Source organism: Carcharhinus amblyrhynchos, chromosome 1 (assembly GCF_965287045.1).
Source record: "Carcharhinus amblyrhynchos chromosome 1, sCarAmb.v2.hapA, whole genome shotgun sequence".
Classification (NCBI taxonomy): Eukaryota; Metazoa; Chordata; class Chondrichthyes; order Carcharhiniformes; family Carcharhinidae; genus Carcharhinus; species Carcharhinus amblyrhynchos.
In genome coordinates this window covers 174,577,676-174,592,621 of record NC_137324.1, presented here as the reverse complement: position 1 = coordinate 174,592,621, position 14,946 = coordinate 174,577,676, and the positions used below count along the sequence as shown (strand labels likewise).

The window sequence follows — 14,946 nt, the reverse complement described above, 5'->3', positions numbered from 1 at the left end:
CACAGGTCTCCAGTTTGAAAAACAATCCTCTACAGCCACCCTCTGGCTTCTGTCATCAAGCCAATTTTGTATCCATTTCGCCACCTCACCCTGGATCCCATGAGATTCAACCTAATGCAACAACCTATCATGTGGTACCTTGTCAAAGGCTTTGCTAAAGTCCGTGTAGACAACATCAGCTACACTTCCATCATCTACCTTCTTGGTTACTTGCACCTTCTAGGTGGTGGGCAGGTTTTAGGAGAGTCTGGAGTTGCATACCACTGGGTTCCCAGCCTCTGAAAACCGCTTGCAGCCACAGGATTTATGGGTGGAATTTTTCCATCCTGTCTGTTGTGGGAATAGTAACGGGTAGGACAGCAAATTTGTCGAACCATTTAAAGGTCCATTGACCTCAGGTGGGGCCGGAAAACCCCGCCCTGTCGCTGGAACTCTGCCACTACGCCTGCCACAGAACTGGAGCAGGCGAGTGTCTGACGACAGAAATCTCTGCTAATCTCGGGCGTGAATTTTTGGTCTCGTCCGAGCGAGGCTGTAAAATCCTGCCCAGTGTGTCTGGTTCAGTTAGGCTTCTGGTCAATGGTGACTCCCAGGGCCTTGTTAATGGGGGATTGTGGAATGGGTATTGAGTGTGTAATGTATTATCCTAACCAACCACCTTCAGCTGTTTTATCAATGACCTTCCTTCGATCTATTGTAAGGTCAAATATTGGGGTTTTCACTGATGGCCGCACAGTGTTCAGTTCATTTTGCAACTCCTTAGACACTGAAACAGTCCGTGCTGGCAAGCTTGGACAACATTCAGGCTTAGGCTGGTAAGGAGCAAGTAACATTGGCAGTACACATGTTCCAGGCAATGACCACCTCCAATCAGAGAATATTTAACCATTGTCCCTTGGCGTTCATTTTTTTAATATATTGGGTGGATGTGGGTGTCACTGGCTGAGTCAACACTTACTATGTGGAGATGCCGGCATGGGTCTGGGGTAAGTACAGTAAGAAGTATCACAACACCATGTTAAAGTCCAACAGGTTTATTTGATAGCACAAGCTTTCAGAGTGCTGCCCCTTCATTGGGTGAGTGGGAGTTCTGTTCACAAACAGGGCATATATAGACACAAACTCAATTTACAAAATAATGGTTGGAATGTGAGTCTTTATAGGTAATCAAGTTTTAAAGGTACAGACAATGTGAGTGGAGAGAGGGTCAAGCACAAGCCAAAGAGATGTGTATTGGCTGGAGACAGTACATATCTTTTGGCCTGTGCGTGACCCTCTCTCCACTCACATTGCCTGTACCTTTCAGACTTGATTACCTATAAAGACTCGCATTCCAAGTATTATTTTGTAAATTGAGTTTGTGTCTATATATGCCCTGTTTGTGACAGAACTCCCACTCACCTGGTAAAGGGGCAGCGCTCCGAAAGCTTGTGGCTTGAGCTACCAAATAAACCCGTTGGACTTTAACCTGGTGTTGTGATACTTCTTACCCAGCATTTATTGCCCATCCCTAATTGCCCTTGAATCAAGTGCTTGACCATCTTACAGAGCATTGAAGATTCAACAACATTGCTGGGGATTTGGAGCCACATGTAGGCCAGACCGGGTAAGGATGGCAGATTTCATTTTCCAGAGGACATTAGTGAAGATGGATTTTTACAATAATCGAAAAACAATGGCTTCAGGATCATCAAAAGAATTTCGATTTCAGATTTTTATTGAATTCAAATTTCAACATCCGCCATGGTGGGATTAAAACCCAGAGCATTATCCAGGGTCTTTGGATTACTTGTCCAGTGACAATACCAATATGCTAATGTTCCCCATAGCATTACATCACTGAAGCCCCACTATCATTAACATTGACCAGAAAGTTAACTGAACCATCTACAAGGCACATGTCAGGTGTGTGATGGAATATTCTCCACTTGTCTGGATGAGTGCAGCTCCATCAACAGTCAAGAAGCTTGACAGCATCCAGGATAAAGCTGCCCATCTACAATCCTAAACATTCATTCCCTGCACCACTGACGCATAGCAACAGCAGCATGTACAATATTCAAGATGCATTTAAGGAATTTGCCAAGGCTCCTTCAACAACACCTTCTACCTCCACAACCTGTAATACCTAAAACGTCAAGGACAACAGGGACATGGAAATATCACCACCTACAAATTGCCCTCCAAGTCACACACCAACCTGACTGGGAACTATATCGGCCGTTCCCTAACCATCACTGGGTCAAAATCCTAGAACTGCCTCCCTAACAGCACGGTGGGTGTACTCTACACCTCATGGACCGCAGCGGTTCAAGCAGGCGGCTCACCACTACCTTCTCAGGGGCAATTAGGGATGGGGGATAAATGCCAGCAATGCCAATGAACAAATGAAAAAAATCTTAAGGGTTTAGCATAAAACCAATTGATTTACCAATCCTGGATAACCAGTCAAAAAAAAATAAAGTGAATTAATTAAATCAGTTCAAATGCTTTTATATTTTAAAGAAATCAACCTATTTATTTTTCCCCTCAGTAATTGAGAATTCCAGCTTCTGAGGTAAAGGCCTTAGCTCCTCCAAAAGGTCCAAGTTTGAATTGTTATGTTGATTTGATGCTCATTATCTGTACCGTGAGGACATGTTCAGTGGATGGATTAGCAGGATTTAGTTAGCTCAGCTGCTGGGAGTTTCCTCTTTAGCTTCCGATTGTACCTGGTTGTTTTTCAAAGTTAGGGGGAAACTATTCTCAAACTTTTCCAGCATTTTTTATATGCAGTGTCATTTTAATTTGAGAACCTGTGTTTGTGAGTGTGAGCGGGGGTGAGGGGGGTGGTGAAATGAAGGAGAAAAACTCACCCTCTTTGAATGGGAGAGACCATCCAGATCACCACACTTCCAGGTTTTATTATAGATTGTCCTGTATGAATTATAAACAAAACCTTTCTGGTGCTGGAAAAGTTAAATTGCCTGGCCATAAGACTATCTTGACAAAAGGCTTGATTACTTACTGAATGGTGAATTTGGGTAAGCTTTATTAAATAATCTTTGAAATATAATTTTTCCATTGATTTCTATGGCACGGCATCACAGCGCTAAGCACTGCTGCCTCACAGCACCAGGGACCCAGGTTTGATTCCTGGCCTTGGGTCACTGTCTGTGCAGAGTTTGCACGTTCTCCTCGTGTCAGCGTGGGTTTCCTCCGGGTGCTCCGGTTTCCTCCCACAGTCCAAAGATATGCAGGCCATGCTAAATTTCTCCTTAGTGTCAGGAGGATTAGCAGGGTAAATGTTTAGATTAAGGGATAGGGCTGAGTGGGATTGATTGTTTGTACAAGCTCAATGGGCCAAATGGCCTCCTTCTGTACTGTAAGGATTCTATGATTTTTTTTCAGATGTGATGGTGCAGAAGAAAAGAAAAAGAGAAAAATAGAAACTCAATGACTTTCCATAGCCTTTTAAATAAAGAACTACATTTTGTAAACCTCTTAAGGTTTACCTATGGAAAGGCTTTAAATAGCATTTGTTGTTTTGTTGCTTATTAGAGAAATGCAATAATTGTAATTTGGTGCAGTTGGGAAAGAGAGAGGGAGAGAAATAGAGAACAAGAGAGAGATAGAGAAAGAGAGATAGAGAAAGAGAGAGATCGGGAAAGAGAGGTAGAGAAAGAGAGATTGAGAAAGAGAGATATAGGGAAAGAGAGAGATAGGGAAAGAGAGATTGAGAAAGAGAGAGAAATAGAAAGAGAGACAAAGAGAAAGAGCGTTAGAGAGAGAAAGAGAGATAGAGAAAGAGAGAGAAAGAGAAAGAGAGAGAGAGAGAAAAAGAGAGAAAAATGTGTATATTGTAGCGCGAGGTATCACGACAAGGAAGCCTTGAATCACAATAGTGATTTATTGAAGGAAAGTTAAAACTATATACAAACAAACTCAGTACAGATACAGGTCTAGACTCACCGACTCCCAGGCTCACACTGAAGATTGCCTCCTACCAGGGCCCGTGCCCTACCACCCAACAGGCGACGGTTCAGGCGTATCCACCTGATAGGCCCCAGGAGGGTCCCACAAACACCCACCCCACAAAAGGGCCACGCTATCACAGCGTACAAGGATCAATTTACAAATCAATGAATCTATGTTTGCATAGCAACCCCTATAAACTAGTGCCGCTAGATCTGGGCCACTCCGCCTCTTCTCTTCTCCCACCTCCCTCCCCCTTTCTCCTCATCTTGATGGACGCTGAGAGTCCCCCAGTGTGCCAACACACACTATTCCACCTCCCAGTTCGACCACATCTCAGTTCAGTCCTCCACAGTTCCATCCAATCTTCGATCCCCCTCTCACAGTTGCCAGACCATGGAATCCAGCCAGCAACATCAACCAGTTGTATTTATGTAGCACCTTCAATGTGCAAAAATTTGCCTGTGCGCACCACAGAAGTGCCACAAAATAAGATGTTGACACCGAGAGATGGAAGGAAATATTAGGCCAGATGAAGAAAGGCTTGGGTCTAAGGCTTGGGTTTTAGGGTGCGTCTTAAAGGAGGAGAGAGATGTTGAGGTGCAGCGAGCTTTCAGAAGAGAATTCTAGAGCTTTGGGCCTAAGCGGCTGAAGACACCAATTCTCTGGGATCTCTGCATCTTTTCAACACAGGATTTTGCGCAGCACTGATTTTAATCACTCCACTCTTGGTGGTTGTGTCTTCAGCTGTCTGGGTCTTAATTTCTAATTCCTGGACCTAATAGTAACTCCTCTAATTTTAACTCCAGTATCTCTCTCCCTTCCTTTAAGATACTCCTTAAAACTACCTCTTTGGCTATCCTGATACAGTATATCCTTCTGTGTCGAGTTTTATTTTCCCCGGTGAAACAGCTTGAGATGTTTTAACTACCTTGAAGGCGCTATATAAATGCAAGCATGTTTGTTGTTTTGCTTATTTTGTAAGCAGATGGCCACTGAACCAAATATGTGAAGCTAGATATTTTTTGTGGTCTTTTTAGCCGGTACCGACAGAATCCTCAAGACGATTAGCAGTGGGCACGTCACATGTGGGTGCGGAGTGACGTTAAATCAGTTACTTGTTGCTCAGACAACGTGTGATGGTGACCACATAGTTTTACCTCTTTCGAGGGGACACGGGATCCTTTCCGCCTGTTCCACCAGTTCTCCACGATGGCTATGAGGCAAGCCAGGATGATTCCGGCAGCCAGGATGCAGAAGACGCCAGCGAAGCTGGCCAGGTCGAAGGCACTGCCTCTCTGCTGTGCTCTGGACGAGGCGTAGATGTCACACTGCGCTGTCTTGGGCCACCACTTATGCTTCAGCATGTCGAGGTCCCCGTGTTGCAGGAGTTCCAGGATCCTTGTGTTAAAGAAGAGAGAGGAACACTGTGAACATTTATCATTGTGTGTTATTCCTAAGACTTTCATTAAACACCAGGCAAAGCATCGTGAAGTCACCTGAACACTAAATCGTGTTAGTGCGGGTGTGTATAAGTGTGAGGAAGTGTGTCAGTATGTTACTAGAACATAGAATAGTAGAGCTGAGGAACAGATCCTTAGGCCCACGATGTTGTGTCAAATATGAAACCAAATTAAACTAGTCCCTTCTGCCTGCCCTTCCTCTATATTTCTCTATCTTTGCATATTCATGTGCTTCTCTAAAAGCCCCTTAAATGCCCCTATTCTATCTGCCAGCACCACCACCTCTGGCAGCGTGTTCCAGACGCCTACCACTCTGTGTAAAAAGCTTGCCCCTCACATCTCCTTTGAACTTCCCCCTCTCATCTTACATGCATGCCCCCTATTATTAGACATTTCAATTCTGTGAAATAGATTCTGACTGTCAACCCTATCTCTGCCTCTCATAATCTTATAGACTTCTATCAGGGCTCCCCTTAGCCTCTGCCTCTCCAGAGAAAACAACCCCAGTTTCTCCAGCCTCTCCTTGTAGCTCACACCCCCTAATCCAGGCAGTATCCTGATAAATGTCTTGTGTACCCTCTCCACGTCCTTCCTGTAATGTGGCCATCAGAATTGAAGCTGATACTCTTAAGTGTAGCCAAGGCAAAGTTTTATAAAGCTGCAGCATAGCATCCCGATTTTTGTACTCGATACAGATATTCACATCTGTGAGTACGTGTGGGTGCAAATAATATAACATTACACACGCTGTGAAGCTTGCAGATTGCAGAATTGACTCTCCAATGCTATAATACACACTAGTCTACAGTCGAGTCACTCCACCATCTCGTAAGTCTTTGGAGCCGATACTCATACACAAAAAAAATCCCTCGGCAGCAATCCCAGGGGTTTCCACATGAGGGCAGGCTCTACACACAAAGCACAGTCTTGATCTGTCCGACCACCACCTCTTTCCAGCCACCCTCTCGCCACCTCCCACCCATTACCAGCCACCCTGACGTTCGTACACAAGAATGACCAAAAACACACGTTCCCTTGAAGGCTTCGAACGCATTCCAGCTAAAACAAAATAAATGCAATTCTCTGCAAGAAGGACTCAGAAGGCAAAATTGACAGGCAGGAGGTAGTTTGTGAGTATGGTCGAATCCTGTGTTCTGATTTGAGTGCGTGCTGCTAGCTGGCTTCGTGCCATCAGCTCCTGTGCTTCACACAGTCTGGAGATGGCAATTAGAGGGAGCACAAATTGGTAGTGACAGAATGCTGCTCTGGTGGCCATGTGTGTGTGTGGGGCACATTTCTGGCTTAGCGAGGCGGTTGCGTGTTGCTGTGAAGGACATCATGTAGGAGCAGTAACTAAGCTTGCCCATTGAAACTTTCAGGGTAACACACCCACACCTTGCTGACCCTGAGCTGGTGTGCGTGACTTCTCATAGAATTATAGAATCTCCTAGAGTGCAGAAGGAGGCCATTTGGCCCATCGAGTCTGCACAATCCCACTCAGGCCTTATTCCCTGTAACCCTACATATTTACCCTACTAATCCCCTTGACACTAGGGTCAATTTAGCACGGCCGATCCACTTAACCCACACATCTTTGGGCTGTGGGAGGGAACCGGAGCACCCGGAGGAAACCCACGCAGACACGGGGAGAATATGCAAACTCTGCACAGACAGTGACCCGAGCAGGGAATCGAACCTGGATCCCTGGTGCTGTGAGGCAGCAGTGCTCACCCACTGTGCCATCCCATGCCGCCCCACTCTGATCGGTAAGGGTGAAGTCGCCATAGACCCAGATGACCAAAGACTGCTCTCTCTCTCCTCTTTGAGAGAAACAGTTGACTGGTGGTGATTTTAACCTGAAGATCACCACACCTCAAGTGAGGGGCAAGGTTGAGAAAGCCTTGCTGTGCTTTCTGAGCTGACCATGCGTCTGTCCAGCAGGAATCTCCAAGAATGAAACGAATCAATAATAACAAAAATAATAATAAAACTAGTAACAGCTCTGACAATGACTCATCCAGACTCAAAATATTGGCTCTGTTTTCTCTCAACAGATACTGTCAGGCTTGCTGGGATTTTCCAGCATTTTCTGCTTGTGTTTCAGATTCCAGATTCCACGGTGGTTAGCACTGCCGCCTCACAGCGCCAGGGGCGTGGGTTCGATTCCCGGTGTGGGTCACTGCCTGTGTGGAGTCTGCACGTCCTCCCCATGTCTGCGTGGGTTTCCTCTGGTTGCTTCGGTTTCCTCCCAAGGTTGAAAGATGTGCAGGTCAGGTGGATTGGCCATGCTAAATTGCCCCTTAGTGTCGGGGGGACTAGCTAGGGTAAAAGCAGGGGGTTATGGGGATAAGGCCTGGGCAGTATTGTGGTTGGTATAGACTCGATGGGCTGAATGGCTTCTTCTGTACTGTAGAATTCTATGAATCCGCAGTAATTTGCTTTTATATTCGGACGTTTTACATTTTACTTTGGGACTTTTCGTTACAATTGTACAAGACATTGGTAAAGGCCATGTTTGGAGTACTGTGTACAATTCTGGTCACCCTGAGATAGGAAGGGTGTTTTTAAACTGAAAAAAAGATTTACACGGATGTTATTCCGACTACAAATTTGAATTATGAGAGGCTGGATAGGTGGGACTTTTCTCCCTGGGGCGTCAGAGGATGAGAGGTGACCTCATAGAGGTCTACAAAATCATGAGGGGTGTTGATAAGGTGAACAGCCAAGGTCTTTTCCCCAAGGAAGGGGAGTCCAAAATTAGAGGGCAAAGATTTAAAGTGAGAGAGGAAAGATTTAAAGGACCCGAGGGGCAACTTTTTCACACAGCGCGTGGTGTGTGTCCGGAATGAGCTGCCAGAGGAGATGGTGGAGGCGGGTACAATTATAATATTTAAAAGACATTTGGACAGGTACTTGGATAGGAAAGGTTTAGGGGGATATGGGCAAATGGGGCTAGTTCAGTTCAGGAAACCTGGTAGGCATAGACGAGTTGGGCCGAAGGGCCTGTTTCCGTGCTGTGTATCTCTGTGCTTCTGTGGGTGGGATTTTCCAGCCTTGCTCATCCTGAAACCGTAAAATCCTGCCCAAGATCAACGGACCGTTCCATGGTCTGCCCCTCACCCGCTCCGATTCCCGTGGTGGGCAGGACGGTAGAATTCTGGCCGATGATTCTACTTATGAAAATAATCCAGAAGTTTTGTTTATCAGACAGGCAGAATTTAAAGGATTTTAATTTCCCGACTGAAGTCTTGTCATCAGCACAGGGAGGGGAGTAATCGGTTTAACCTGCTGCCTACGGTTCCTTCGAGAAAGCAAGCGTGAAACTGGACACCAATCGCCTATCACCCACGATCGAGGTTACCACATCCCAGCTGCAGAACGATTAGGGAGGCTCGTCAAATTTGCAACTCTTCTTCTCAAAAGTCAAAACACAAAACTTTGCCTTTCAGACAAACCTCCGGTGATTAGTGGGTCTAATTGCATTAATGCCCCATATCAGTTTCGAAGGATGAAGCAGTAATTGATGCAAATGTGCAACTTGATACCTGACGCCGTAAAAAAAAAATTTCAAGCTGTTTCTCTGCTGGGAAAGGTAATTGTGTTTCACGCGGATTTAAGAAATGAAGAATGTCAAATCAAACTCGAAGAATATGAATGGCAGAGAACACAGGAAAGAGCACCAGGGGCAGCCCCCAGACCCTTCCAGACTGCCCCACCATTCAATACTATCTTGGCTGATCTATACCTTCCCCTTCTCTGTGCCATTTTCCCCATAGCCCCTCAATTCATCAATCAGTCAAATATCTATTCACCTCCACTTTAAATACTTCTAATGATCCAGCTTCCACTGACCTTTGGGACAGAGAATCCCAGAGATTCACCACCCTCTGCAAAAAGAAACTCCTACTTGGCCTTTTACCTTGTAGCTGTGTCCCCTTGTTCAAGACTCCCCCACCACTGAAAACACTTTACCGTCCAACGAGAATTAAATTTTATTTATTGTTCGCAAGTAAGGCCGACACTAGCACCGCAATGAAGTTACGGTGAAATTTCCCCTAGTCGCCACGCTCTGGCACCTGATTGGGTCAATGCACCTAACCAGCGCGTCTTTCAGAATGTGGGAGGAAACCGGAGCACCCGGAGGAAACCCATGCAGACACGGGGAGAATGTGCAAACTCCACACAGACAGTGAGCCAAGCCGGGAATCGAACCCGGACTAATTAGATGATAATTTATTTAAATTTATGGAAATCAGTGTTCTCGTCCTTATTGGTGGAAACCTGATTAAATCCCTGGGGGGTGGGGGATGATCTCAGGCTGAGACCTTGATAGCACAAGTCTTGTTTTTAGCCGCTTGTGAGATTTAGCAGCCATTACGGAATTTGCACCCACATCTAATGGCTAATGGATCGTGGCCAAAGTCTTGATTTAAACATTTCTCTTGCTAGTCTTTTACAATGCCATGATATAGGCTTCCCCTCCCTGTAATCTCCTCCAGCCTCTTAATCCTCTGAGGTTCCCACCCTTCTCTAAGTCTGGCCTCTTGCACAAACATTAGAACATAAGAACTAGGAGCAGGAGTCGGCCACCTGATCCCTTGAGCCTGTTCCGCCATTCAATAGGATCATGGCTGATATTTTCCTGGACTTAGCTCCACTTACCCGCTCGTTCACCGTAACCCTTAATTCCTTTACTGTTCAAAAATATTCTATCCTTGCCTTAAAGACATTCAATGAGGTAGCCACAGCTGCTTCACTAGGCAGGGAATTCCACAGGTACACAACCTTTTGTGTGAAGAAGTTCCTTCTCAACTCAGTCCTAAATCTGCTTCCCCTTATTTTGAGGCCATGTCCCCTGGTTCTAATTTTACCTGCCAGTGGAAACCACCACCCTGCCTCTACCTTATCTATTCCCTTCATAATCTTGTATATTACTATAAGATCTTCCCTCATTCTTTTGAATTTCAATGAGTATAGCCCCAGTCTACTCAGTCTCTCCTCATAAGCCAACTCTCTCATTCTGACACCACTGGTAACCATACCTTCAGTTGCCTTGGTCCCAGACTCTGAAGTGTCCTCTGTCTCACTTTCTTCCCCTTTAGTCACCCCTTGTCATCCCAGATCATAACAACTTGCTGTGAGAAAACCTTTGTATCTTTTGCCAATCAGCTTAAATCTGTGTTCTCTAGCGAGCAAACCCCCTGTCACTGGGTTTCTCCTTATTTGGTCCATGAAAACCCTTGTTGTTTCGGGTGGGGATCTTTGCCTCTCTGGAGCTGCTTGACTCCAACCATGAACTCAGACCAAAACGGAGATGGGAGGTTGCATTTTGGTAACATTGAAATATATTTGCCAGATGTCCTTCAGGTGGTGTAAGGTAAACGCAGTAAGAAGTTTCACGACACCAGGTTAAAGTCCAATAGGTTTATTTGGAATCACGAGCTTTCGGAGTGTCGCTCCTTCTTCAGGTGAACCCCTGAAGTCACCTGATGCAGGAGCGACACTCCGAAAGCTTGAGATTGGTTACATGTACTTTGGGTAAGGTGTGGAAGGTTACAGAAATACTACCAAATAAACCTGTTGGACTTTAACCTGGTGTTGTGAGACTTCTTACTGTGTTTATCTCAGTCCAACGCCAGCATCTCCACATCGTGAGATAAATGAACGGGGTTTAATTTGGAATCTGTTCTTGAAGAATCCATTCAGCCTTCAAGCCTACCCCAGCAAGAATGGCTGATCTGTATTTTAATTCCATTAGCCCGCTTTGGTTCTGTAACACTTCACACCCAAAATACATGTAACCAATCTCAGTTTTGAAATGTTCTTGTTGACTTCCAGCTGCAGCGACCTTTTTGGGGGTGAAAGTTCCAAATTCTCATTGTCCTCTGTATGAAGTAGTGCTTCCTGACTTTGCCCCTGGGTGGCCCAGTTCTAGTTCCTCACTTCAGCAAAGGGGACGCTGTGTGTGGACCTGATAGAGATCTTTAAAAATTATGAAGGGTGTTACTTGATGAGAGCAACCTAAAACTGGGGCTCGCGTATAGAAGACAGTTTTATGAAATTTCAAGTGAAATCATAGAATTTCATGGCATGGTGGCACAGTGGTTAGCACTGCTGCCTGGCAGCACCAGGGATCCAGGCTCGATTCCCAGCTTGGGTCACTGTCCGTGCAGAGTATGCACATTCTCCCCATGTCTGCGTGGGTTTCCTCCGGGTGCTCTGGTTTCTTCCCACAGTCTGAAAGACGTGCTGTTTAAATGGATTAGCCATGCTAAATTCTCCCTCGGTGTACCTGGACAGGCGCCGGAGTGAGGCGACTAGGGGATTTTCACAGTAACTTCACTGCAGTGTTAATGCAAGCCTACTTGTGACACTAATAAATAAACTTTAACTTAGAATCCTTACAGTGCAGAAAGAGGCCATTCGGCCCAATGAGCCTGCACCGACAACAATCCCACCCAGGTCCTATTGCTGTAACTCACTCACGTATTTATCCGGCTAGTCCCTTTGACACTAAGGAACAATTTATCGTGGCCTATGAACCTAACCTACATGTCTTTGGAGTGTGGAGGAAACCGGAGCACCCGGAGGAAACCCACGCAGACATGGGGAGAAAGTGCAAACTCCACACAGACAGTGACCCAAGGCCAGGAATCGAACCCGGGTTCCTGGCGCTGTGAGGCAGCAGTGCTAACCACTCTGCCACCATGCCGCCCTGGTACTCTGAACATTACTCAGTTATTTGTAGAGCGATGAGAACATAGAACATGCTATCACGGGAATAGTTGTGGCAAATAGTAAAAATGCATCGGAGGGTAGGTTAGATAAAGACTAGGGAGGAAGGAACAGAAAGTTATGTTGTTAGGGTGAGATGAAATAGAGTGAGAACAGGCTCAGGTGGAGCATGCGCACTCGGATAGACTTATTGGATTGAATGGCCTCTTGTTGTGCCATATATTCAATGTAATACAATCTAGCATGAGGGAGAGTGATTCTGAATATTTACTAGAATGGATTATCCTGCCAAATTTTCTTTGATTGAAGTCCAATGAAGACACAGCTGTCTACATCCACACCACTTGCTCGCTCTGACTGTGGCATGGAAAATATATTCTCTTTCAGTGAAAAACACAAGCTCCTGCCAGCGTTCTTATATCCAGTACAGAATCCACCTCGGGGGAGGGCAAGCACTGAACGATAAAAAGCATTGACTCGGATTCCAACTGTAACATCATGGCACTGTGGTTACCTCTGCTGCCTCAAGGCCCTAGGGTCCATGGAATGGTTCCTGGCTTAGGTCACTGTCTGCGTGGAGTCTGCACGTTCTCCCTGTGTCTGCGTGGGTTTCCTCTGGGTGCTCCAGTTTCCTCCCACAGTCTGAAATATGTGCTGGTCAGGTGCATTGGTCGTGCTGAATTCTCCCCCATGATCTCATTCAGCAATGATCAGCTGAAATAGAATGGCCTTCTCCTTTGCCTATCTACCCCAGTCACCAAGCAGTTCATAAGAACATAAGAACGTAAGAAATAGGAGCAGGAGTAGGCCAACTAGCCCTTCGAGCCTGCCCCGCCATTCAATAAGATCATGGCTGATCTGTCGTGGCTCAGTTCCACATTCCCGCCCTCTCCCCATAACCCTTAATCCCCTCTCTTATCAAAAACCCATCAATCCGCGTCTTAAAAATATTTAGCAAGGCAGCCTCCACCACTTCAACGGGGAGAGAATTCCAGAGATTCACCACCCTTTGAGTGAAGAAGTTCCTCCTCAACTCCGTTCTAAACCGCCCCCCTTTTATCTTGAGGCTGTGCCCCCTAGTCCTACTATCCTTTCTGAGCGGGAAGAGTCTCTCCACCTCTATCCTATCCATCCCATTCATCATCTTATACGTCTCAATGAGATCTCCCCTCATTCTTCTAAACTCTAACGAGTACAAGCCTAATTTACTCAGCCTCTCCTCATAGCTCAACCCCCTCAACTCCGGCATCAGCCTAGTAAACCTCCTCTGCACTCCCTCGAAGGCCAAAATATCCTTGCGTAAGTACGGCGCCCAAAACTGCACACAGTACTCCAGCTGCGGCCTCACCAATGCCCTATACAGCTGCAGCAAGACCTCCCTACTTTTATATTCAATCCCCCTCGCGATGAAGGCCAGCATCCCATTCGCCTTCCTGACCACCTGCTGCACCTGCAAGCTGGGTTTTTACCTGGGAAGAAGGTCATTCACCTGCACCTTCTCAAATACAGCATCACCAACATTGCCTATATCCTGAAGGCATTTTCTCTCCAACATATTATTTATTTTATTTCATAGAATCATAGAATTCTACAGTGCTGATTTATTTTTATTAATGTCAAAAGTAGGCTGACATTAACACCGCAATGAAGTTACTGCAAACGCAAAGAGTAAAAATGCTGGAAAATCTCAGCAGGTCTGGCAGCATCTGTAAGGAGAGAAAAGAGCTGAGGTTTTGAATCCAGATGACCCTATGAAAAGCTTTGACAAACAGTCATCCAGACTCAAAACATCAGCTCTTTTCACATCTTACATATGTTGCCAGACCTGCTGAGATTGTCCAGAATTTTCTCTTCTGGTTTCAGATTCCAGCATCCGCAGTAATCTGCTTTTACCCAAGTTACTGTAAAAATCCCCTGGTTAAAGGGTGGCACGGTGGTTAACACTGGTGCCTCACTATGGCAGGGATCCCGTCTTGGGATTCCTGACTAGGGTCACTGTCTGTGTGGAGTTTGCACTGTCTACGTGGGTTTCCTCCGGGTGCTCCAGTTTCCTCCCATCGTCTGAAAGACGCGCTGGCTAGGTGCATTGGCCATGCTGAATTCTCCCCCAATGTACCCCAACAGGCGCCGGAGTGTGGCGACGAGAGGATTTTCACAGTAACTTCGTTGCAGTGTTAATGTAAGCCTGTTTGTGACACTAATAAAAAAAAGTACAGAGAGGGTTGTACTATCAAATCGCCTATAATATAGATTTCACCTTTCTTCCTTAAATCAGACCCTTCCTGTCAACACACACAAGACTTTGGTTCGTATGGCAAGTACTTTGAGAAGGTAGAGTTCAGTAGTAATGGCTGTCAAATGAACTATGGAGATAAGTGGTCTCTAATGTCTAACACGCTTTCTCAAACAGAAAGAGCTATAAAAAAGATACTGTGGCACACAGCTAGCTGCGGACAGTGGCTATCTTTGAATAACAAGCATTTTTCAGAGTTGCAATGTACAATGGATTCCTACGAAATGGGTGAGCCTGAGCACAGAATCCAAGTGACCTGCCCTTCACTTCTGAGCACAATGATTTCTGATTCTGTTAGAATCTATAAATATGGATCGTTCACTCTGCTTTTCTCAATTCTTTGCATTTTAGTGTTAATGCAGGGCAGATTCATTTGTGAGACATGTGCGTCACTGGTTGGCCAGCATTTATTGCCCATCCCTTGTTGCCCCAGAGAAGGTGGTGGAGAGCGACTGAGACATTGATACAAATCAGTGGCTCGCTCAGCCACTTCAGAGGGCA

The 14,946-nt window shown here is 45.7% G+C and overlaps 1 protein-coding gene across 1 annotated transcript in view; it reads right to left on the bottom strand.

Moving 5' to 3' along the window:
- The window catches only part of grid2 (glutamate receptor, ionotropic, delta 2), a 956,474-nt gene that overhangs the window by 16,911 nt on the left and 924,617 nt on the right, over window positions 1-14,946 (bottom strand). The window contains exon 15 of the mRNA XM_080200204.1: window positions 5,115-5,355. Coding sequence (XP_080056330.1) covers window positions 5,115-5,355 — 241 coding nt within the window. The remainder of the gene's footprint in view (window positions 1-5,114; window positions 5,356-14,946) is intronic.